Source organism: Homarus americanus, unplaced genomic scaffold, assembly GCF_018991925.1.
Source record: "Homarus americanus isolate GMGI-L3 unplaced genomic scaffold, GMGI_Hamer_2.0 scaffold46197, whole genome shotgun sequence".
Taxonomy (NCBI): Eukaryota; Metazoa; Arthropoda; class Malacostraca; order Decapoda; family Nephropidae; genus Homarus; species Homarus americanus.
In genome coordinates, this window is record NW_024723050.1 from 2,033,565 (window position 1) to 2,061,500 (window position 27,936).

The window sequence follows — 27,936 nt, forward strand, 5'->3', positions numbered from 1 at the left end:
TGCCATTTGGCAATTGTTTCACTAAGGACACGGGAAATAGGAGTATGCCCCCTCTCCCACGATTGTGGACTAACTCCCGCAGACATAAGAAATGTTTATTCTCTATGTTTTTCACATTACAGTGGTCCCTTGATTAACGAGCTACTACTACTACTGCTACTGTTGCGTATCAGTATCAGAGTCAGTCGTTAACTGAATCTATTGTTTCAATGAGATATTGGGTAATTGGTTCCAACTCACAGAAAAAGTACATCCAAAGTACTGTATACCAGTAATAGAATTAACAAAAACATTAAATATAAACTAAATACAGAACTGTACAATAATAAATAATAAACATTAGAATACTGTACAGTACTGTATTTTAACTTACTTTGGGCGTGTAAGTCGTAATCCCAGCGACTTTCTTTACATAGCAAACAGCTGATCATAGAGGCAGTCGATGATGACATGCCATATTCTTTACAGAGTGTATTGGTTCTAATGCTTTCTTCGTGTTTCTTAATAATTTCAGAATGACCAATAATTTAAAAGTAAAAATGCAAAAATATTCAAGAGACCAAACAATGTTCACTCCACTGTAAACAAAGTTAAACTGAGAAGCGTTGGAGGGTGATTCGATCAGCTGATGGGGGCACAAAAACTGTTCCCTGTACAGTACTGTCTATATTATCAATATGTTAACTAAATTAGAATGACCAATAATTTTAATATAAAAAATGTAAAAATATTCAAGAACACAACTTTCTTGATATTTACTGCACTGGAAACAAATGTAAACATAGAACCGATTCCTGTATTGGCGGACTAGCCAATCAGCTGATGCACACATCAAGGCGTGTTTCTCGTAAGGCTGTCGTTAATAGAAGTTGTACTCGTTAATAGAACTGAAAATCCTTATGGGAGCTAATTCGTTAACCGAAATCTCGTAAATTGAATGGACCGCTGTATAATAATCATTTCTTTTTACTTTTTTTTTACACATTCCATATGAACAATTGCGTGCATGTAACAGAGTAAAAAAAATGAATAAAATTATAGTCTATACTTCACTCTAACGACTAATTGGTACCATGAAAACGGTCATTAAAGTGAAACTCTTTTATGTGGTAAGTATACTTTACATGCTAAATGGGTCGATTGGTACCAGCCCTCAGACACTTTCACCCCCTATAACCCCCAAAAAATTACAACCACTTATTCACACACACATATAATTGACTCAAATTTAATTAAATGTACAATGCAGGTATTGTTTAATCAGGAAATAGGCAACTTAGGTTTGACGAGTGTTATCGGCAGTCATGGAACCAAACCCCCCTTTCCCACAAGCCTTTATAAGTCTTGCCAACCACAGGATTTTCAAGAAACTAACCACTGTGGTTGGTAAGGGACTACTGTAATGTCAATAGGCTCAAATATCACTTATGAGGGGTAGTTAAACAGGTAAGCTAATTTTCTTATAATTATACTTAATACAAATACAGTACTGTAATTACATCTTACTTATATCTAGATGTTATATACATAGTGGCTTCTGTAATCAATAAAACTACAGTACAGTACTACCAAAAAAACTAAAAATGTTTTGTTGAAATATGTACATTGAAAAATTCAGTCCCCACCAAGAGTTCCCTTGTGCAAGCCCAGCTTCATATCATTAGATAATGTTATTTTTTCACATATTTATTTCTTTATTATTCACATTTTGTTTCCTTTCCTATATATTATCACAACCTTAAGCAATCCTCTTTTTCGCAATAATAGTCACAATTTTCAAAATGTAAATAGGCATACTGTACTGATTCAGTACTCTTAAACATGCTTCCATCAGTGTAATATGGTCTTTAGCACTGAGTACATGAAGAAAATTACAAATGATTCAGGTGTTATAGAAATTGACTAAGATGCAGATATAATAATAAAGGTGCTCTCTGACTCCCCAAAGAACCGGGATTGACACACTGATTGGGAACAAGAAATTGGAGTAAAATATCCTGGTAAGACTGCACTTCCAGGGTTAGGGTGGAGAAAATATTTAACCTATTAATAAGGTGACATGGGATGGGAAAGTGTAAGTAAGTGATGGAAAGGGTAAAGTTCCTTCACCCCTGCATTGGAAGGGTAATGAGGGGAAAGACCCCTCCTACCTAGTGAATACAGAACAGAGAGGGTTATGGAGACAGAATCATCTCAAAGAATGACTCATTTCCTGAACCTTTTGCAAGGCTTTTGTCTAAGATGTGACCCAAAAGTACCAAGAACCATTGCATTTGATGGTTCTAAAACCTTCGAAACACCAACATTTGATGGCTATATGGGAGGCTTCTAGTTCGGGTGTAGTTACGGTGTGTATCTTGCAAAATGAGGGATTAATCCAGAAATCCCATTTTAGTTATGATCTGAAGCAAATGAATGGCCCATGTATGGGAAACACTCACTATTCACAATTCTAGGTTTCACACGTTTCATGCACAGATTTTGCAAGTAAGTTAATGTTTACTAACTCTATTCATGAACCCTGACCCCTAGCATTAATGTGTGTGTGTGTGTGTGAGATAGTGCATTCCCAAACAACATTAGGGACATAGGAGGAAGGTGCACAGAATGTAAAATTTTAAACAGTCTGCACAGCCTAAGCATGTTGCTTTGCCTGCCAGCCTTCTCCTTCCTTCTTGCAAATGCCAATCACCAGTGTTTCTTGGCCCACTACCTTTGCTTCAACATCAGGCATCATAACATTCCCTGCAAAGACAAGCACCTCTATCTCAACTTCAGCCCCCACCTCTCCAAAGTCAGGCACCACCAGCCCCAGCCTTCCTCACACCTGCAACTTCAGAGGAGTCATCCTTCTGACTTCCCCTCTTTATAGTTTATTATTATTTGCAGGTACAATATTTATTAGTCATTGTTCTTGACCAATTACCATCATCCCCCAAGTTCAGTTGTACCAGGAACCTAATGCAATACAGTACTTTTTTTTTTCCACTAAACCAAGTTTTTTACATTTGTAAATTCTGATTTTTTGTGGATTTTCAGTAAGATAATCCCTGCAAATAGCAAGGGTCTACTGTATACATTAGTTCAGTGCATCCATGACCATTACCATATCATGTCCTGACTGCAAAAGGTAGACTATAAAATGAGCTTTTTTTTTCCAACACAAATCTGGGTCCACCAATTCTTTAAAGAAAAGGGCTGTTGCCATTCAAAACAGAAAGACATCTTGATCATAGAAGTTTTTGCTGAAAACCATTCTTTGCTTCACCTGATCACAAAAAAAGTGAACCGAGTTTAATCTGAATCAAAACAGGTACATGGAGCAAACATACATTGAAATCATCTCACATGTGAAGTTCAGCTCTGAAGCAACTACACCCAACCTGCACTCACTTGTTAACTCATTAATTTCAAATGCAACATAATACAAAAATTACACAATATTTTAAAAATTTGATCAGAAAAGCTACATAATATCCATCCACAAGATCAACAAACAAACACATTGTTATGGTTGTTACGATGTCAAGGAGAGCACTTCAAAATGAAGCATAGTTCATGTACTGTCCAGGATATTTATACCTGGATATAATAAGCAAGGATTCTATATTGTATTATTGACAAAATTATCAAGAATAATGGATGGATCCTACACAGGCCACTAGCCTATTTCCCTTGGCATGACCACCTCTAGTGGGTGGCCATTAGGTAAATAAGGATGGCTCACTTCAGTGGGTGATACTGTCGATGGTGACAGCAGCTGCCAAACAGTCAGCATGTCAAAACATCAGATGGCAGGCTGAGTTCAAGGGTGGAGAAGAATTTGTACTGAATATTTTGCCATTAATTCGATTTCCTGTGTCGTTCATCTTGCCCAAGAAGCAATGCAAGAAGAGGACATAAAAGCCATCCCCGCCCTCTCCCTCAACCATCTCAAATCTCGAATATACACCACAACATAAAGCATTCAATGAATACTGGACACGCCTGATATATCGTAGAAGTAACACACTACACCATTTTGACGCTATAACCAGAGTTGACAACCATCACTACGAAGAGTACCATTAAGCTAATCAAGTCAAATTACTGAAAGTTACTTATTTAAATAAAATAAAACATTTCCACAAAAATGATAGTCATCATTTGGGCTTACCCATTAAAGCCTACAAAACAGTAAAGCTTCAAAGCTAGTGACAGTATTTTCTATAGTCATAATTTTTATTGATTACCATGACCTGTGGTGGCAAAGCAACAGGTGAGCATTGCTTCTTGAGGTAGGTCATGCAGAGATCTATAAATTCCTTAAATAAGGAGGCTCTGAATTTGTAGAGAAATAGAAGTTACCCAACACACTGAAAAGAAAATAAGTACAGCATATATAATAGGAGTAATTAAGTGATAACCCTCAAGCAAGGGCATCATATACATTCTAGGTTCAAGTTCAATTCTCAGCCAGGACATAAAATGTAATATGCTGTGGTAGGTTTAGATTTGATCAATACAGTCTCAATCTTAAAAATATATTTGTATTTACAAAGTTACAAAAAAAAAGCTAATTCCAGTGTAAGACTAGAGAGATATTAAATGGAGTATGTGACTTTATTTATTCTTACAATTAAAAGCAAACTTTCATTACATTTCAAATTCAATTTGTATAAAACAGAGTACAGTACTGTATACTTAAATTATTATATTTCACAATTGTATTATCTGGCTAAATAATCACTGAATACTCTTACCTTGCATTTGGATATAGTCCAAAATTATTAACTATCTGGCAATCACAGGTGTTGTTTTGAAAGCTCTGCAAATCTGGACAACCACAAGCAGAGAAGACCTCTTTTCCAGCATACTTTACTGCCTCTATCATGAGTGCAACAGCACGGTAGTGATTGCAAACTTGTTTTGCTGAAAGAAACAAAGATGGTACATGATGTGGTAACAGCACAATAAGTATTACAGTACTGTACTAGGGACTGGCTGTCAGTGTGAACTACAGAATTCCCATGGTGATGGACCAAGGTCACACAAGAGGCTCCTTTATTTGTATTACCAGTGCTCAGCAACTAAAATTTTTATGCTTTACTTAGGTTTTGACCATTCTAATATAAAAAAATGAAAAAATATTAAAGAGCACAACTTCCTTGATATTTATTCCAGTGGAAATGAATGTAAACATAGAAGAGATTACTGAATTGGCAGACTAGCCCATCAACTGATGCTCACAACAAAACGTGATGTTCTTAAGGATTTCGTTAATCAAAGTTTTGTTTGTTAACCGAATTGAAGATCCTTATGGGAGGTAATTCATTAAGCGAAATTTCGTTAATCGAACCGTTCGTTAACTGAGGGACCAGTGTGCGTGCGTGTATATATATATACAGTGACCCCTCCGTTAACGAACTCAATCCGTTCCAGAAGGTCGTTCGTTAACCGAAACCATTGTTTCAATGGGTTTTTGGGTAATTGGTTCCAGCTCACCGAAAATTTCCTAAATTCAACAAAAATGGTAGAAAAGTTCACTTACTTTGAGGTGTGTATGTAGAAGGCTCCTGGATGATGATGATGATGATGATGATGATGATGATGATGATGATGATGATGATGGGATTTAGAATGGGGGTGGAGGAGAAGGAAGAAGAGAAGGCATTGGGGTGGAAGAGAAGTCACCCCATGGCGTCATTTCACCCATAAAATTTTAGTTCTCTTGGTAAGATTCAAGATTATTTTCTTTAAATCAACACTGCACTGCATTATATATTGTCAGTATGTAAAATAAATTTCAAAATGACCAATAATTTGCTTGCAAACACAGAAAAAAGCATTTAGTTGAAGAGAGTCTCAAGCAAGATATTACCTCCACTGAAAAAGCAGAGAAACGGGCGCCTGTTTGCTGTGTTGACAGGCTGGATGGCGCGCATAAAACTAGTTTCTTTACTTTCAATTATGTTCAATAATTGTTAAAATGACTAAAAAATTTAATATTAAACTTTTAAAATTATTGAATAGTATAAACTTATTGATATTTACTAAAATGGTAAGGAATATAAGCCCTAGAACCGATTACTGTATTGGCGGACTAATACTACAGCTGGTGGACCGCCAAATGCAAGCGAAAACATGTTGAGGTCGACTCGTAAGAAACTCGTTACTCGAGGGATTGCTCGTTAACTGAAGTTAAGAATCTTATGGAAGGTAACTCGTTAACCGAAATCTCGTTAACCGAGGGACCACTGTACATGGTGTAGTATTTTCAGTTTCATGTAGTGTCCAAAAAAATATAAATAGTACTGTACTATGCTTTTGAATGTAACTTTTCCTCTTTATTTAAAAAATATGGATTCCATTCATTTTCATTGTTTATTTTTATTATTTTTTGAACTTAGGTCCAACTAGGACTCCGTCTCGTATATCAGATATTATAGAATTTAACAAAATATTTACCTTAACTCACACAAGATATGCTCAAACAAATGCTGTAGACATTGTTGTCTTGTGTTAGTAAACTATACTTTATATAACAAAAAAATACGATATTGTGACAATTTACCTGGACTAAAAATACCGAACTCTTTTCAAATACTGTATACCAAACAAACTTCGATATTGGACAAATTTTTCATATCCGTTTTATACCAAAAACCTCCCTATACCGAACAGGCTGCTCACCAATTATTTGAGAAGAGAGAGTAATACTGTACTGTGTATCATTTTCCTCTAAATATTGTAGAGTATAATAAATGTTTTAAATGATCTTATTACAAATACATACAGGATAATATCAGTTGTAATGCACCAACCTTTATTATAAAAAATATATTTTCCAAGATATGAACTAGGTAACCAACCTGTATCTGGAAAATACCAGTTTTGGCAACCTGGTTGTGACAGTCCTCCATTAGCATAAAAGTCAATGTGGCCAGGAGGGGAATGAGATCCTATTGAGGAGGTTCGAATGTTGACTACAAGAATGGCATCTCCAGCATCTAAGAACTCTTCATTGATTCGAGGTGGTAACCAAGGATATGATGCATCCATACCTAGAAAGATACAACCAGAAAAATTATCTATGGAACATAGCCATGAATGCACACACACTTGTATAAATTATAACAGGAGTATGAATCATTTGATGTAACAAAGGTTGAAAAACAAGGTTTCCCAAGACCACACATGTGACTGGAACTTATCCAGAAATTTGTGTGCACTCTCCTGTCAAAAATCAGTACAGTATTTACACAAGACCTTCAATGGATACAACTACTTCCACTGAAGGATGAAAGCGGTGGGTTTCACTGTCACAGTAGGATAGGCTATTTTGGCTTGCATTATAACATACTTTGTGCATAATTTAATTGCAAGTACCCGTATGTATTATTAAAACCAAATAGCATATGCGTACAGTATTAATGAAATTAGTACAATAGGTTCATGACACTTGTACAATATAAGAAAAGAATGACTGCCACTGTACCTAAATTCATCCTGATCTGTTCTTTTACTTACTCTACTAATATAAGATGACCTACTTGTACCATACATCTCTTTCATCAGTCATTTTACTATTTTTGCTGTGGTCTCGGAGTGTCAGCTATATTTATGTATCATTAAATTTTTCTTATAATAGTTCCCTGCACAGTAGTCACTATTTTATGCAAACTGCATAAGAAAAAATTGTTATTCCACATAAGGATGAACAAGAGCCTTGGAAAGAGTGTCATGAGAAGGAATTCTGAAATGAATGAATTTATTATACAGTAATCCCCCGGGTTACCCAAGGGATGCATCCTTGAAAATTTGACTGTACGTAAAATTCCATAACATGAACCCCATTTTCCATTGAATTCCATTGTATAATTGGAGATGTGTTCCTAAAGAAACTTTATTGGCAGAAAGAAGTAATACAAGCACATTTATGAATGAAAATAAATATATTTAAACACATACATTAATTTTTTTATCATATACAGTAATATGATAATAAATACACAAAAGACTTGAATTTACCTCACCACAAACAACATTGAGTGCTGCATGAAGTGAGGTGGTGCAAAGGGAGTTATTGGTAGATGTAGCAAACCCAAACACTTTTGCAATCTGGCCAAGTTTTTTTCCCCACATCAAACCTCAATAAAACATCAACTTTTATATCCAGCGTAATTCCTTTATGGGCTCTTTTAGCACCACTGCTTTCACTTGCACTTGATGGCCTCTTTTGACTCATCTTGAATACTGTAAGTGTAATACACTGCACAGTCTTGAATAAGATATGTACATAAGTGTTAAATCCAAGACAGATGTCAAACATACAAGCAGTGAGATATAAACAAACCGAGTCCAGGGGCGTAGGTACGTTGCGCACCCATGCTTGGTGGTAGCAAACACCAAGAAATCCAAATCAAATAAATTTTAATTTCTGTGAAATTTTTTATTGTTCTATATCGCAATTTTTGTGTTGAAAATATTTAATATTTACCCCATTTCCACTATGTCTAATTTATGGGTAGTACAGGGTATTCCAAATTTAGTGGTCATAATTTACAAATTCCGTATGGGCAAATTTCAGCAACGTCTATAAATATTTGCTTTAATTATAAAAATATCAAAGCACCATTCATATTCTTACCTGTCATTCTCCCAATGGTCCCTGTCTGAATCCTATCACCAATAAGGCCACTGATTCTTCCACCTAAGCTGAAGCCCATTATATGTATGTTGGTTAGCCTGAAGACATCACATGAAAGTAAAATAAGACCGGTTACAATATATCAAAAATATATACAGTACAGTAATGCAAAAGAAACTGAAGGATCAAAATTAATATGTAAAAGTTTTGATCATTAAAACATAACTTTACAGTATTGTATTACGTAGACATATGCCAGAGACATAAAAAAAATGGAATCCTTGGGCCTGAGTCATCGTTTCTTCTAGTAAAAAAGTGAGGTAACCTTATTAAGTGTTCATTACCTAATAGACTCTTTATTATCCACTGTCTAACTAAACTTGAGTGTCAATTGTCTATTGGTTCTACCCATCCAAACGTAAAAAAATTTCTCTATCATCTGCAGCCCAACATAGAATATCCAAGTTTCACACATCAAATACCTAAGAAATAGATCAAAGCTGCTCATAACATATTGTGTCAGGCATTACAAACAAATAACAAACTTGGCTTAAGAACATTGCAAAAACAAGATATTGGATGTTAATGTATGCACATATGAGTGGTTCTAATAAATACATGCTCTTGGCAAGTGTGAACAGCCTAAGGTTTCATCAATGGTTAAACACTTTGATCCCAATGTTTATCTTTACTCATATGAAAAATATATCAATCAGAAACATAATTGTTACAGCCAACCTCCAAGAAATTACAGATATCAAGGCTCACTAATGAGTGAGGGATGCAGATGTCACTGTGTTTCAATAAAATTTGACCATATTGTAAGAATATGATGACACTGATATTGGCACTAGGATAAACATAAAAAATCAGAAGTGTTACATCGATTGGTTCATTTAATGCAAAAGGCCAATAAAATGATGAATACTACTAAAACCGATTACGACTGCTTGTTCGCATTCATTTTGGAGTAATACGTATGGGTGCTGGTGACTTTCAGAGCACTCTATTTGTAACCACAGAACTTCCTGTTTCCTTCTTACAGAAATCTGGAACAGGAATATCTTTATTAGACGGTTATACAGCTCCAACATGGAAATTTAGGTAAAAAAAGGACAGGACCATCATTTTATATTTATGCAAATGCTGCATGAACACATCAACTTCAGGTTCCTCAAATTGCAAAGCTGTTGTATCCCATGTATGTACTGTATAAACATAAAAGGGAGTGAGCGCATTAAAATGCAAGAATACTGGTAACCCCCTTGCACCCTCCCACTGTGAATTAAGTGCAATTGTCCATTACTTATGCAACAATACTGTCCAGTTTCAAATTAATCCAATTAACATTGTTTGAGCTGATAACACACAATATGTACTTTTATGGAAGGTTCCATATGATTAGCCCTGAAACGTTCAGAACATTATTTAATGGCCATGAAGCGATTACGATGGAATGATAGCCTGATGACGTGGATGCAATGATTCATTGGTCAAAACCTGTTGAGCATAACACTACAGTTACACATAGAACACTGATCATATCACCAAGTTACATTGATTTTGTGATTACGTTACCAATCCATACTCACAGCACAACTACTGGTATATAGAACCATGCTACCTGTACTAGATATCTTCACATGTACATTTTGTCACATCAGGTAACTTTTATCTCTTTCACTTACATGTCAAGGGTGTTAGTATCTCCCAGTATTCATGGCTGGTCGTTAGGTTTGGTGTCCTTTCACTTGTCAAGGTTGGTTCTCCCAGAGTACAGTACTTTCCACATACACGAGCTGTTGACATTAGTACTCCCAAGGTACTAAGATATTTTGCTACAAATACACACACTCATACAAGCTGGAGCTCATTCACCTCACACGCAACTTTCGTGTGTGTTCTGTTCACTGCCATGTCTACCTCCCAACTGCCCTGCCATCTCGGCCTGGCGGACCCGAGACAAAGATGCCTTTGATTATGCCCACTTTTCCACTCCATCTTTCTAATCACCCACACCTTTCTGCTTTCTCACTCCATATTTTAAAATGTTATGTAATGTGATGTTAAAGGGATACAACTTTGCTCATTTATACTTAAACTTATCACAATCTCCCTAAAAATACTTTAGCTTTCGTGTTTATTCAAGACATCTTCAAGTCATGAGACCCACTAATCCCCCACCCAAGAAAGGGTGACCTGGCATTCCATCATAAGGTCAGTAACATGAGACCACTAATCCCCCATCCTACCTCCACCTGACATTGAGTCAGGTCAGGTCCCTTCCAAAAAATACTTTAACTTTCATCTTTTTCAAGACATTTTCAGAAAATTCCCTCGAATTTTACCCTCGGAAAATTTCTTCCTAATGCCGGAAATTTGTGGAAAATTCCGGCTTTGGGAATGATTTTCCGAGCAAATTTCAATTCCGGCTATCGGAGATTTCCGGGTTTGAGGGATTCCGGCTAATAGAGATATTACTGTATACTGTACATGAATGAAAAGAGGAAAAAAGTGTACCACTGTAGCAAAAGCTTTGTTATACAAGAATTTCCAGTGCTTCGATTATCCTATGCAATATTTAATCAGGTAAAGCAAAATAGTACTACAGTAAATGACTAGTTAAAAGTTCAATTTGTACATGGTAATCCCTCACCAACCATGGGTTTAGCAATAGTGATTTTGAGCACAGTATTCATGTTTCAGATTTTGTAAATCATTTCACCTACCCCACTATGCAGTTCTGAAGATTTCTGACCCAGTGCAATGGGAAATTTCACTGGATAATGTCCATCAACTGGCTTTTCTTGTACATTTCATTAGGTACTACACAGTATACGTTCCTAAAATGACAAGAATTATGTTATGAACTACCACACTAAAGTCATTTTCTTTCTCTATCCTCTTTAAATCAACACAAATTGTACACAAAAACAGCAGCTAGAGAGGGAACAACCTTCTACAAAGGCAACAGAATATGATTTAAGCGATCTAAGCAGCCAGACCACCTATGCACCTGGCACTTGGGGACACATTGGATCATGATGCAATCTCTCGGAACTCCCAGTAAATCTGCTCCCAGGCCCAGAACGGAGAGGTTTGGATAGATTTTCTCAGAAGTTTTCCGAAAAATGCACCTGATTTTCATCCTTGGAAACTCGTTCCCATGCTCAGAATAGAGAGAGTTTTCCCGGAAATTTTTTGGCTCAATTTCAATTCCGGCTATTGGAGAGTTCCAGGGATTCAGGTTAACAGAGATTACTTCAATTCTCATAAAAATTACTTACTCGACACTTTTTTCCTCAGCTAGCATGTCAATCATCCTTGCTGTGATGTCTGCGATGTGTCTGACATTGATCATCATGTATGGGCGGGAGATGGTCACTAGGTCCCAGTAGTCCACCAGAATTACAACACTCTTCAGGTCATGTGACAACAATGCTGAAGAGAGAAGATGCCTGGTTTTAATAGACATTACAATACAATAAAAATGAATAGCTGAATTATGTAATCCTAATTAGTGATGTAGAAGAAATAAGTGGCTTGTAAGATTCACTTTATTAAATTACCTACCAGTAGGCACAGTACAGCCTGTTGCCAAATTTATGTTGGTGTGTTTAATGGCATAATATACTGTACAGCAACCAAACAATGTCTGATGATGTTTTCCTACAAGTATTTCTTTCTCACTTAAGTCAAAACAGGGTAAAAGATTTAGGCCTATTGGATCCTGTGGTTGACTCACTGACCAGTGACACTTAAAGTTAGGGATTGTAATTTAAAATAAAATATACGTATATATAATTCAAGCCCTTTTGGCTGCCTCAGTTTTTACTGATTTTTAATTCCAGCAAAAGAGTGAAAGGAAACCAGATCATATTTTTCTTCACTTCAGTCTTAAAACAGGAATTTGTACTTCAGTCCTCCACTTATGACCAATGGGTCATCAAGGAATCACCTGTGAAATTCTAAGCCATTTAGGAATCGACTTTATTTATCAATATTAACATCTTCTGCTAAAAATAGGGATGATTTCCTAGACTGCCCTCAGCCAGGCAGGTCATGTAATGTGCCCACTAGGTCTACAGGTCAGAGAACCAAGAGATTTTAGAACATAGTGACTGGGAACTAATCTAACACATTCCGTCCCTCCCCATTACCGTATACATTTATCACTTTTAAAAGTAAACAATTAGAAGTAACAGTTTCCATTCAAGGGAGATCAGGCAGGCAGCTGGGCTTGTAAAGTCATATTATTAAGTTACCATTACCTTCAGCTACCAGGACCACCATAATGGACTTCAGGTACGATACCCAATTCAGTTTTCAACCACTACTTACCTGGTGCAGATGTGTGTCTTCTGCCCTTGTCTCCATAGAAACAGGACAGGTGCAGCTACCTCGATTTTATAGCAATCAGAATTTCAATAGGCTGTGTCACATGGTTCTTAGCATTACTGTATTACTATACAGTAAGTCCTCGTTTAACGTTGCCCCTGATAACATTGTGTCACTACTCTTTAGATACCCATAATTCGGACAACATCCCGCCGATTCGGTATAACGTTGTCACGTACTACTTTGTACGGCGCATCACCCCTCTCACCCGGTCAGAGCGGGAGGAGGAGCCACCCTCCGGGTCTCAGTGACTCGCCACCCTCCTCCTCCCACCACACATTTGCTCTACCTCAGCGCATCAGTGAGTACAACACAAAATGATTTGGTTTATTTATCTTTTCGGATGTATAATACTGTACTGTATATACTATTTTCTATAAAAATTCCATTGAATTTATGTACGGTATATGTAATGTATTTTATGGGGCAAACGTAGGCTGGGAATGTAACTCCCGTATTTTATCTATTTCTTATGGAAAAATTTACTCCGTTAACGTTGTTTCCGTTTATGTCACAATTTTCAGGAACAGAACCACTGCATTAAGCGAGGACTTACTGTGCTAGAATAAAGTGAGATTTTGGAATTTTCTCTGTTGTTTAGCAAGTGTTGTTTAATTTCATTATTAGCTATTCCTGAGTCCAACTGGTGTGCAGTGAAGCAGCACTGGCTTTAATCAGATTGCATTAAGAAAGCAACCTAATTTACAGCAAGTGGCTTTACCACCATTTTACAGTCATTTTCCAAGCTCGTGTGCATTAGCCATGATTACCTAATGGCAGCTCTCAGATGCTGTATAGTCTCTTACAGCCTATCTCATCAGGTTTTTATCTTTGAGGTCATTTCCTACAACCTACCCTTAGCTCTACTCTACTTCACATTCAGACTCAAGCACTCACGCATCTCTTGAACTAGAGTTAGTAGTATGTACAATATCTCAAAAAAGTGTCTGTCCACACTCTTCGTGAAACATTATGAAACCAAGAATGATAGATATTGGGATATGTGTGTTCCTGCCCTGTATAGTTTAACGTAAGTAATGCAATGTATGTTTATTTCAGCGTAATTAATATGATGTTCGGTTACCAAATGTAGTAGTACTGTATCAATATGTAACAGAGCCACGCAAACCAATAACCAACCCTCCCAGGACATCACAAGCTGCATGTAGCACTTCGAAAGTCATCGGACCCATCCTGGTAGATAATTTTTTTTAGATATTGTAGAGGATTGTGAAATATACAGTGGGTATACTGTATATCCAATAGAAAAATGAGTTTACTAATAATACTTACCATCAGTGAGGTCAACTACCCAAGATCTGAGAGAAGACTCAGTGTAGCCATGGATTATAATGGATACTGGTGTAGAGGGAGTGACAGGCAGTGCTGCAATGCTTTCTTTTGTTGCTTTAAACTCCTTTCTATCTTCATGTAAACTGTTAAGGAGAAGTTTGACAAAAACTGTGAATAAAGACACACACATTCATGAAATATCTCTCTAGCAAAAATTGGTCTGAATTGTTTATCCTTCTCTTCCCATAAAACTAATATTACTCACAGTATGACAAAATAAATAAAATATGTCTATTTGTGCCTCATTCAACAACATACTCCTTAGTTCTACCTTCTTACCGGGTACTTATCTTTCATCCCCTAAATTTAATTTTTTTTTAATTGCAGCATAGCTTAGTCAGTACAGTACAGTAATAACATATAGCAGAATATGATCCTACCAGTTGAGGTCATGATAGTGATCAGATATGAATCCAACTTCCCTTATTTGTGAGAAATTATACAGTATGTATAAATGTTCAGTACACTGTGCATACAAACATAAGGACCTTCTTGTCAAACAGCATTAAGAGTTATAACTCTTGATAAAGTTGACAATATATATCTTAAAATAACCTTTGAATCAAAAAATATCTTGTTTGAATAGGTTTTTCTAATCAACTTTAAATGGAGAAAATGAAAACTGCTTCCCCACTGATACTTGTAGTACAGTACACTACAAACAAAGTATGGTAGGTAACTGGGATACACAAAATAAATGTTTTCTTTTAAGGGTACCCTGCACATTTTAGTAAGGTGCTACACTAAATCTAATTTTCTCCCAAATTATTATTGAATACTGTATTATGGATTACCAATCTTATTAAAAAACATCAAATAAACAAAATCATGAGTCATTCAGGTTTTACAGTAAAAATGATGAAGACTACCATAGTATGACAATGGAGTTACAGATGTTGGAGTTGCAAACTTAATTTTAACGGTAAGGTAAAGATGATACAGCTCATATTATCAAGTTTGGCTACAGTGGTGAGGTGCTGTCAAAATATTTACTTTACCAGTCACATTGCTATCTTGCAGTGAATACTCCAGCAAAGCACTCATCAATTTAGAAGGGTCACCAAGTCATGGGTAAATGCTCCCATGCATACTTCCAACCTCACTTTTCAAAACACAGAACCTGAGATTCCCAAGACACAGTTCCCCTGTCTACCCACTTTTATGCCATACTCCTGGGGGCAAGGGGGAAGGCTATTAATCATGCGTATTGAGATTTAATCCCCTATTAATGTTTATTAACTTCTTGAATGACTCATGATTTTCAAAAGCCAGATAAAGAAAGGGAGGAGATAGAGAAAAGGGTTCTAATGCTGTTAGGGATGTACAGTGCAGTATTGCCAAATGTAAAGTTAATTTTTTTATATAGAATAGCCACATAAGCAGTGATGAGTAACGTCAGATACTTACCAGTGCCATATACTAAAGATGTAGTTCTTTGCAGGAGACTAAGATCCCTTTTGTATGAATGAGGAAACGGGCTCTGATTATCCATTATTTCAGACATGATACTGTAATTGGCACTAAGAATATTAACTACATCTTTAAAATAAAGACAGCATCGACAACATAGACCCTCATCATGTCAACTTTAATGCCAGAGGGCCAGTAATGAATGCAATTCAGTAAGCCCTTTCTGGTAAAGAACCACAATATTTGGCCATTAAAGATTATTGAAATAAATCCTACTAAGTCATAATCTAATATAAAAAAATGGCATGATGATGATTATGTGGGAAACTACTTCAACTTAAGGAGGAATAACCTTTCAGACTGCTCTAGATACCTGACAAGATTAACTGTTGCAGTTACAAGAAAACTGCAGCAGAACCAGAAACATAAAGTAAGAATATGACATCCATCTGTCACATGTTATCGGTGGATCACTTAACGAATGTGTGTTGCTATATTCAGTATTTTATTGGATTCTGATAATGTGGCTTTTTTTACATATCTCATGGGTAACTTACTGAAAACCCATAAGCCCTCAATGGATTTTTAGAGAGTTAATTAAGGGCATCATCCCGCTGTGAACGATCTAAAAACTATGAAAAACGATTTTCTTAAAAAATTCCTCTGAATCTGGCAACCTTTAACTACATGACTGTCAAGTTTGAATGATGTACTATAAGATCTACCCAAACAAGAATCATAAAAGCCTCCTTACCCTGTAGTCAGTTTTAGTTGATTCTTGTTATCTGTTGTCAACATAATACCCTGTACTAGTATTATGAGCAAATGATGTACAGTATTTACATTTATTGTTATATACAGTGGTCCCTCGGTTAACGAACACAATTCGTTCCAGAAGGTCTTTCGTTAACCGAAAATTTCGTTAACCGAAACCATTGTTTCAATGGGTTTTTGGGTAATTGGTTCCAGCTCACCGAAAATTACATACAAACTAAAAATAAATGCAGTAAAGTACACTTACTTTGAGGTGTGTATGTAGAAGGCTCCTGGTTGATGATGATGATGATGGGAATTAGAAGTGGGGTGGAGGAGAAGGGAAAAGAGAAGGCAATGGGGTGGAAGAGATGTCACCCCATGCTTCATGCCGCCATTTCACCCATAAAATTTTAGTTCACTTGGTGTAATTCAAGATTATTTTCTTTAAATCAACACTGCACTGCACTATATATTGTCAATATGTAAAATAAACTTCAGAATGACCAATAATTATACTGTAAAAATGTAAAAATAGTTTATGTTCAAGAGAGTCTCAAGCAAGATGCTTCCTCCACTGAGCAGGGACACACACTGACGCCATTTTGGGTGAGTTGAGTGGCTGTTTGGCGTGCTAAAAACTAGTTCCCTGTACTTCAATTATGTTAAATAATTGTTAAAATGACTAAAAACTTTAATATAAGACTTGGAAAATTATTGAATAGTACAACCTTCTTGATATTTACTCAAATGGTAATGAATTTAAGCCCTAAAACCGATTACTGTATTGGCGGACTAATACTACAGCTGGTGAGCAGGCGAAAACATGTTGGGAAAAATTCGTAAGGAATTCCTTAACCGAAGTGAAGAATCTTATGGAAGGTAATTCGTTAACCGAAATTTCGTTAACCGAGGGATCACTGTATTGTATATATTATTTATTAAAACTAATAAAAAAGTACATCTGGCAACACCTATCAATCAGTCTGCTGAGTGGTGAGATGTGTTTCTTCTCGATGCTTGGCTAGCCCACATGGAGAGCAGACCTATGTGTGGCTAGTGAACCCCCCCCCCCCCTCCTTGCCCTAGTAGTTACACAGTTTCTTCAGTCATTTTCTTCAGTCATTTTTAGACCACATCTTTGGCTATTAGGCATCTTATTTGTTCTCCCTTGTATTCATTACCACCAGTCCTTCCATTATGACACTTTGAAGTAAAACGCTTATCATTTGACACCATGTAAGAAGAAAAGTAGAAAAAATTCAGAGTATTAACCAGGGTTATTCTAACGAGTTTTACGAATCTGCATCATTCTAAAGAGTTCTAAACCTAAAAACAAAAAAAAGTGGTGTCTTTTGACAACCTTGCTCTCTAGCAAGTAATATCATGCAAAATCAAGATGGCACCAGGTCCCAAGATCTTGTAAATATTCAAAGCCTTGTAACTCAAAACAAAAATTTTGCACAAAATTAGAAATCACTCCAAAAGTTCTTGGACGATTTTCAATTTTCAAATAGCATTAGATTCACCAATGATATGAGAATATTCCATACTAGAAAGAGTGTGCATCTCTAAAGATTAATACAGTACACCTAAATTAATGGAAATGCCAAAATTTTTGGAGGATTGTTATGGGTTATTTAAAGGTTTTTCTTGTCACTGAATGGGTTCAGTAGGGTTGGGATATATAGCGACTTCATATAACGATTTTTTTATATCGCGGCTACCAAAAATATCGACATTTTCCAATATACAGCGATAAATTTATCTACAGTAGACTCACAACTTACATGGGGTTATGTTCCTGGGACCTCGCATAAAGCCAAAAACCGTATAAAGTCAAAAGCACTCCTAAAAATTTCCCTAAATTGCCAAAAAAATAAGTTAAAAAACTGTACAGTACAGTAAAGCCTCGAATAACGACGGTGATGTGTCCTCCAAAATTGCAGTGCAAGGTGAATCATCGTATTGCGAATCATTAATTACCATTAAAATAAAGCAATAATAATGAGATGCATTCCCAAGTGTGACCTTTTCATATCTTTTGTGTGGCTTTTTACCCTCTTTTCCCCCAAAACAATACAATTAATGAAAATTGCCAACTATATTCTTTAAATAATGTTTCTGAATGCACCTTATACAATGTAAATGAATAATAATATGGTCACACAAGAGGAGATGGGACGCCATTGTTTTCATTAGTGTTTGCAGCTGGGAGTCCGGGACGATAGTTCTACACGAGAAAATTAAGAAAATAAGACCCTGGTTGTAGCTGTAGTAAAATTAATAAAAAAAAATGAATATATATGTTTTAAGTAAAGTTATTTAATGTTAATAAATTGAACAATAGAAGTAGCTAACCACTAATGGAAAAGAAAAAAAAGTGAGATGGATTGGGGACGCCAACATGTACGTGCGCATTTAAGGATACCTAAGGATACCAGGTCATTTATCTTTATATGCGAAATGATCAATACAATTCATTAATAATACATAGAATATTAAAACACACAAGAGGATAAGAGCCAGCATTGTTGTCAGTGTTTGCACCCATAGTAGTAAAATTAATGTAAAAAATATGTAGGTTTTAATTAATGTTATTTAATTTACAGTAGAAGTAACCACTGATAATAAAGAAAAAACGTGAGACTGATTAGTGGAACGCCAATGTATACGTGCGCACTCAAAGAAGCATAGTGTCATTTACCTTAAAAATATGTACAAAAGATTCATTATTGTTTATTACTGAATATGTATTTGATTTAATTAATGTTTATTTATGCAAAATGAACAATTCAATTCATTAATAATATGCAGAATATTAAAACACACACGAAGAGACAAGACGGCATTGTTTTCGTGACTGACGATGGTTCTACATAAGAAACTGAAGAAAATAAGACCCTGGTTGTAGCTGTAGTGAACTTAATGTAAAAAAATTGAATACCTGTATGTATGTTTTAAGTACAGTAATGTTATTTTATGTTAATAAATGGAACACTAGAAGTAGCTAACCACTAATGGTAAAGAAATAAAGGGAGGCGATTGGGAACGCTAACCTATGTACAGTAAGTGCGTACATGTGAAAACATATCGTCATTTCTCTACATATGAATATGAAAGCAACACTTATTTACTGTTCATATATGTTTTAAATAATACTTACGAATGTAAAAAAAAAATTGTACTCACCAATAGTGGTATAGTTTAAAACATAAGGACAGTCAATGATGTTGTGCGAGTTTTTACTCAGATGACGAAGTCATCTGGTTCAACTCTGGCTGAAGCTGTAGGTTCAACTCTGGCTGAAACTGTAAGTTCAACTCTGGCTGAAGCTGTAGTTTTCCATAAAGCTGTTGCTGAAACTGTAACTGAACCTGAAGTTGTTGTTGAAGCTGCTTATGATGCTGAATTTGATGGTGTAGCTGAAGTTGATGGCTTAAGCCTTCGAATAATAAAGCTGTCGAAAGAACCTTGCACAGCTGCTTTCTTTTCTTATTATACATCTTTATGTAGAGGTCATTTGCATTTATTTAAATTTTAATGCTTTGTTCTGTTAATGGATCCACTTCAGAAAATATGTTCATTGCTTGCTCCATATAATATCCACAGGCCTCTCACCCTTTTCATATTGTTTTAAAACATCTAGTTTCTCGGCTAAGCTTATACAGTGGGGTATGCTATAAGGAATGGATTCTACTACGAATATTCCTACAACGAACGGTTTTACCTAAAAAATTGAGAATGCTATAACGAACGAAACTCCTACAACGATTTTTTTTTTTTTACTAATTTATAGATTTTTTTATTACAAGTATTAATGATATTCTTTATTTCAGGGGTTTAGATGCATATTTATGCACATTTTTACAATTTTTACAATTTTATATTATATTTTTCAGTGTTAAGTGGTTGTATTTGGGGGCCTGGAACGGATTAATCCTATAACGAACGAATGCTATAACGAACAAGGTTCTAGAACCAATTAGATTCGTTATAGCATACCCCACTGTACACTTTCTATTAGCTTTTGAAACAACACTACCATCACTTGCTCTCTTGCTCATGTTGAATAGGGATGCAAAATGCTGTAAGAAACCTGAGAAAGTTTTTCTCCTTTTCCTGTTCAGATGCGTGAAAACAAAGGGCCCGCCAGCTGCGATTGCTTATACTAGTGATGCTGGCGTCACCACTAACAAGCCCAGCAGCCTCCGTGTGCAAGGAGTGGTTTGTTTTTTTATATTGGGATTTAGTTATTATTTATATGAAAATTTAATATATTTTTTAATTTTGTCGTAAATACTAAGAAAATAATGGAGTTAATTGAATTGGGTCCTACATTAACCAGGGTCTTAGATATGAATCTTCATTAGTTGAACCGTCGTTATCGGAGGCTTTACTGTACTTAAATGTACTCTAAAAGACTAAAAATTTTATCTCTTGTGCAAAATATATGAAGTTTATATTCTAATTATTCGCTGTCTTGCAAGGATTCCAGGAAGGCAATTTATATTCTGCTAACTTTAGTCTGTGACATTTTATAAGATAAAAACTTTATGCCTAAAATCACTTTCAATCTTGCCGGAAGTGTAGGTGGAGGTGATGTACAGGTTGACAACCCTTTATCCGAAATTCCGAAAACCGAAAAGCTCTGAAAACCGAAATTTTTTCTTTGGATTTTTTTTTTTTTTTTTTTTTTTAAACAGGGATTAGCCCATCCAGGCATAGATCACTAATCCACATCGGGGCCTGGGGGGCAAAAATGTAATACAGTTAACCCTCACTTTACGCGGTCCCGCATTCCGCGTTTCCACGTTTACGCGGTGCCATGCCGGAACCCAGGATGCTCACATTCCGCGGTGCGTGTACCCCTTTACGCGGAGAGCGGCTGACGAGCCACGCCATTTTTGGTTTCAAACCTCCCGCCATCCGCCATGTTGTGTAAGCTGCGCGAACATGGTGCGCACAAGGTCGCCCAGTCATCAAAACATTACCAGTTCTTCACCCGCCACCCACCACAGCCGGCCCAAGTCAGTGATAGTGATAATTATGGTGAGGATATGGACTTATATGGACTTTGGGGAGTTTGACAAAGAGGCCCTACAAGCCTCTGTGGTGGATAGTGATACAATTGATACAAGTGACACAGGTGAGGGCCAATAATCTGCCCTCTGCCTCGGAACCAACCGCCCATCCCCGTGTGCCCAGCCATTTTTTCTACTAATGTAAGTGTTAAAAAACCTAATATTATTGATATTTCTCTTAATTATTAATTGTGTGTGCATACCATCATAAAGTTAAGATAATATTTTTACTACAACATAGTTGTGTGTCGTCAAAAAGTGGAGTTTGGGGATCGGCCCGGACTCCATTTCAATTAATCCCATATGTTATGTTATTCACTTTACGCGTTTGTCACTTTCCGCGGTACCCTGTGGGTTACATTAACCGCGTAAAGTGAGACCCAACTGTAGTAATACTAATTATAATAATAATAATTATATAATAATAATTATTCATAGTAAATAAAAAATTTTAATTAAAAAATACACCAAAATAAAATAATAATGATAATAATAATATTAAAATATAATAATAAAAGTTATAATAATAATCATAACAATAATACTGTATTATAAAAATAATAATAATAATAAAAAAATACAAGAATGAAAAAAAGATAAAAAGTGAGAAACATGACCTATGCCTATGAATTATTATTATTATAATTATTATTATATTTTCGCCCCCCCCAGGCCCCAATGTGGGTCAGTGACTTGTGCCCGGGTGGGCTAATACACATAATAATATATATAAAAAAAAAAAAAAAAAAAAAAAAAAAAAAAAAAAAAAAAAAAAAAAAAAAAAAAAAATCCGAAATACCTCTGGCCCCAAGGATTTCGGAAAACGGATTGTCAACCTGTACTATGACAGCTGGCCCAGCCGCCGGCTAAGGTTACCTAATGGTATTTATTTATCTGTCATATAGGGAGACTTTACCTTTTTCTCTTATAAAATGACACTGAAATGACTTAAGAGAATATAATTAACATTGCTAATATTCTTGTAAGATAGTGATTAATTTAAATATAAACATGCTATAGTTTGCACTAGACAGAAACAGAAATTTCATTATTTGGTAAATTTGAGTACAAAGGACTAAAACTTTTATCTCTTGAGCAAAATATTTGATGTTTATATTCAAATTATTCGCTGTCTTGCAAGGATTCTAGCAATGCAATTTATATTCTGCTAACTTTAGTCTGTGCCATTTTACGTCAAGTTTAGTCACTTTTATTGGCCTCCAGAACGTAATCCTATTTTCCCCATCGATTACATGTAACTATATATCGCGATTTAATATATAGCAAACATCCTTGGACCCCATCTTGTGACAGGGTCCCGACCCTACTGTTTAACTGTTTTGTTCAAGTATTAAAGTATCATCAGTCTAAGCTCTCTTATCATTAAAAGTAGAAATAATTTCCATCAAAATTGTTTGCTATACAGTGATCCCTCGGTTAACGAACGCCTCGGTTAACGAACTGCCTTCCATAAGAATCTTCAATTCGGTTAACGAACAAAAATTCGGTTAACGAATTTCTTACGAACCGACCTCAACATGTTTTCGCTTGCACTGGCCGGGCAACCAGCTTTAATATCAGTCCGCCAATACATTAATCGGTTCTAGGGCCTAAATTCCTTACTATTTTAGTAAATATCAAGAAGTTTATACTATTCAATAATTTTAAAAGTTTAATATTCAATTTTTTAGTCATTTTAACAATTATTGAACATAATTGAAGGTAAAGTGACTAGTTTAATGCACGGCATCCAGCCTCTTAACACAGCAAACAGGCGTTAGTCTCTCTGTTTTCACTGGAGGTAACATCTTGCTTGAGACTCTCTTCAACTAAACGCTTTTTTTCTGTGTTTCCAAGCAAATTATTGGTCATTTTGAAATATATTTTACATATTGACAATATATAATGCAGTGCAGTGTTGATTTAAAGAAAATAATCTTGAAATACACCAAGAGAACTAAAATTTTATGGGTGAAATGGTGCCATGGGGTGACTTCTCTTCCACCCCAATGCCTTCTCTTCTTCCTTCTCCTCCACCCCCATTCTAATTCCCATCATCATCATCATCATCCAGGAGCCTTCTACATACACACCTCAAAGTAAGTGAACTTTTCTACCATTTTTGTTGAATTTAGGAAATTTTCGGTGAGCTGGAACCAATTACCCAAAAACCCATTGAAACAACGGTTTCGGTTAATGAACTTTTCGGTTAACGAACAACCTGCTGGAACGGATTGAGTTCGTTAACCGAGGGACCACTGTATTTCAATTATAAATACAAATTAAAAACATAAATAATATTAAAAAAATTATCACCCCACTTTGTTTAAATTTTAATGGAAACACTGTTGGATGATCCTAAATAATGTTTTAAATTTTCATATATCCATTCATAAAAAAAAGGGTTCCAGCAGGACAATGCCTTTAAATTCCATGAACATGACATCATCAACAGAAGTTCCCAAAACATTTAATTATAAAGTTCCTGACAGCCTAACAAAGATTTATTAAATGCCCTTTGCTTGGTGTTGCGTGAGCTCTCTCTGTCAATCTTTAATAATATATTTCACTCCCTGTGACCTTCTACAGCATGAAGGGTTAAACACTCTTAAGTAGCATACCATAAAGAATTCTTTATGATGAGTGAAGAAGTCATGAAAGAGAGGGAAATTCTCCTGCATTATTGATACAATATAAATCCCTGTCCTCTCCTAATTCCTACAAACAATGGTAAATACTTATACAGGTATATGTAAATTTGAATGTGATCATAAACTTCTAAAGCAGCCTACCTGGTACTGTAATAGAAGAGAACACCCACACGGCCACTTGGGTAGCTGGAATACACCTTTACCACTATTACAGCTACCAAGGCAACCATCACAGGTACCACCAATACTCGCAACACATTCATCCTGCTGCTGCAATCTTATTTTGTAACAATTATGATGATGAACACTCCAGTCACTTGCATCATTTGTCAGTCACACTTCTGGAAGTCAATATCCCTTTTTACATTATATATTATATTTACTTACAGTTGCTTCCACATGAACATACCACAGCCTGGGAGTGTGAGAGGACTCGGGTACGAAATGTGGCAATACAGCACCGTAGTCAAGGCTGAATGAATGGGCGTGAAACAGTGAAATTACCCAGTTTACAATGAAGTAAACATAAGCAAACCCTGTAATACAAGGAACCAGCCAACAGCGTGATCAAGGGTTTCTTGTCCATGAATATGGTGCTGCGTTGTTGCCAGATCTCATACCTGTGCCCTCACACACTCCCAGGTACAATCATGTGGAGGCAAGTGTACATGAGCTGTAATACAAACAACATTACTGACTTTATGGCACAGATGTGGAACTTATTTATTTTAAGAAAAAAAGCTTTTTATGACAATCCACAGTCTGCACTATTAGTCAAGAATATCATAAACTGATACTGTACCCTGTATTGTGTTGGACCACATTAACATAGAAAGTTGAGAGACAGAAAGAGATAACCGAATTCACAGCTGGTTACCTAACCTTCAATGTTAACCTTCTCTTCCAGAAGACTAATAAGAGAAAATGATAAAAAAAAAATGGTTGAACTTACGAATCAAATTCTTTGCCACAAGAATATGGTAAGTCGCTCAACCCATGAGATTGCCTGCTAAGAACTCCACTGGTGAAACTTGCCTTGTACAGAAGGTTATTTACACTCGAAGGTAGGGGAAACTGCGCTAAACAGATCAGTATATATATATATATATATATATATATATATATATATATATATATATATATATATATATATATATATATATATATATATATATATATATATATATATATATATATATATATATATATATATATATATATATATATATATATATATATATATATATATATATATATATATATATACACACACACACAGTATAGTCTGCATTTACAGTACGCGGTCAATTGAACCCGCGGAGTAGCGCGTAAAACGAGAAACGCGTAAACGAAATAACAGAACATAGGGGATTAATTGAAATAGAGACTGGGCCGACTCCCAAACTCTACTTTTTCCGACACAATACATACCTTGTAGTAAAAATAACATCGTAATTATCGCTGACGTCATATGACGTATTGGACTGTGATTGGGCCACGCATCCTTACCACCCACGCATTCCCTCCGTCGCTAGCTGTGATTGGTCTAATGTAACATGACGTGCCCTGCCACCAGACGAAAGAAGTCGCTGACCTAGCCGGGCCAGTCTCATTGTTCTCAGTCTCCGTCTAGACTGTTCTCTCTTGTGCCCGCTATTCCCCTCACAATGGCTTCCGCTGGACCCCCACCACCCCACCCCCGAGAAACCTTGAACAACCTGGACCACGCCATGGTTATGTGAAGGAAGTCATCGAGTTGGAGGAGAAAATCAAGCTCATCCTTGACAAAGACACGGTCAAGCATCGGTATGAAGTGTCTAATAACCTTCTGTCGAAAATTATGGAGCCGTATGTCCAGATGTATGACGACAACATCAATGCTAGTCGTCAACGTAGTATTATGGACTTCTTAGCCCGCAACCCACCACAACCACAGCCAGCCCAAGTCAGTGATAGTGGCAGTGAGGATATGGACTTTGAGGGGTTTGTCAGGGAGGCCCTGCAAACCTCTGTGAATAGTGATAGTGATTCACTGGAGGGCCACTAATCTGCTCTCTGCCTCGGAACCAGCCGCCATCCACGTGCGCCGACCCATTTCTTCTACTAACGTAAGTGTTGAACAACTTTATGTTTGTACAGTAGTGTAATTTTTTATTTAGATATTATGGGTGTGTCAATACCATCATAAAATTATGATGTTATTTTTACTACAAGGTACATATTGTGTCGGAAAAAGTGGAGTTTGGGAGTCGGCCCAGTCTCTATTACAATTAATCCCATGTTCTGTTATTTCGTTTATGCATTTCTCATTTTACGCGGACCTCCACGGGTTCAATTGACCGCGTAAATGAAGTTTATACTGTATGTATGTATATATATATATATATATATATATATATATATATATATATATATATATATATATATATATATATATATATATATATATATATATATATATATATATATATATATATATATATATATATATATATATATATATATATATATATATATATATATATATATATATATATAAAGCCCATATGGAAGAAGTCCATCTGTTCTCCTAACCCCCTAGAAGACCCTAGCAACAAATAAGCGCTACCACTTGAAGCATTATTTGTTGATTGTTTCCTGAGCTGGACTTTCAACAAATGATCTAAAAATGAGTTGTACAGGGAATATGGGATTCCTTGTAAAGCAGCAGCGAAACATTTGTCCACTTCTGAATTTTCTTCATAGTCCAGCACAAACTTAGTTAATAACAGACACATCATAATTGCAGACCAAACATCTGCTGCCAATTTCCTAATTTTAAATTCTTCAAGCAGCAGTGCAGGAGCAACTGGTTTCAAATTTTTTTCATAACTTATATCAGCATATTTTGGAGCCGACAAATACTGGGAACGTTCATAGAAGGAACTCTTTTGTCATTAAATTGGAACTTCAAAAAACCAAACTTGTGAGCATTCCTGTCTGTGGGAATGAATGTTAAGTCTTTCAATAAATTAGCCCAGACTTCGTCTATTTCAGAGATAATCTTTGGGCAAATATCAGGCCAAGAAAGTGTAGTATCACCTTCCAAAAACAAAGAATGATGACCCAAAGTTGCTTGTCCTTCCTGTCTCTTTGTAGTTGCTGAGATATCAGGAAGCTTAGAGACATTTTCATAAAATATTTTGAATAAGGAATCCATAGATTCAGATGTAGTAGAAAACAAAGAAGACTAAGATCTTACCAATGTTACCCAAGGACTGTTGGAATCATCCTTACACTCAATGTTATCCATCAGCTGCGTGGCAGTTGACAGCAGCCTGTTTCCACTCATAGTAACCAACACTTTTGCCCCAGGTGGAAGTGGTTGCCAAGATGTGGATAGGATGAAGTCAATCCCAACAGGTTCTTCCTGCTCAAGATGCTGAATACTATGATTAGAACCAGCCTCATCGTCCTGATCCTGGAATCCACTGAAATCAGACTGAGTAGATAGAGGTTCTTGTAGACTTCCCATTGCCCCATTGTCTAGAGGGTCCAATAACTTATTTTTCTTAGCAGAAGCAGGCTTGTCTAAGTGGGGATTAAGTCTTTTACCTAACACCTAATAAACCTAAACTTTCTGCCAACTTAGGATCTTTCCATTGTTGTACATTCAAAA

The 27,936-nt window shown here is 36.0% G+C and overlaps 1 protein-coding gene across 5 annotated transcripts in view; it reads right to left on the bottom strand.

Moving 5' to 3' along the window:
• Positions 1-1,452: 1,452 nt before the first annotated feature.
• LOC121863250 (lipase member H-like) overlaps positions 1,453-27,936 on the bottom strand; it is a 67,713-nt gene continuing 41,229 nt past the window's right edge. For 2 of the 5 annotated variants that reach the window (XM_042361783.1, XM_042361784.1), the window contains 6 exons: positions 14,321-14,463; positions 11,917-12,070; positions 8,630-8,727; positions 6,852-7,043; positions 4,743-4,911; positions 1,453-4,355 (listed from right to left, as the gene is read on the bottom strand). In XM_042361783.1, the coding sequence (XP_042217717.1) occupies positions 4,295-4,355; positions 4,743-4,911; positions 6,852-7,043; positions 8,630-8,727; positions 11,917-12,070; positions 14,321-14,463 (817 nt within the window). In that variant the 3' untranslated portion in view covers positions 1,453-4,294. Of the gene's footprint in view, positions 4,356-4,742; positions 4,912-6,851; positions 7,044-8,629; positions 8,728-11,916; positions 12,071-14,320; positions 14,464-24,419; positions 24,620-27,519; positions 27,749-27,936 lie in introns of those variants that run through there. The other 3 variants (XM_042361788.1, XM_042361786.1, XM_042361785.1) reach the window with 3 other exon arrangements.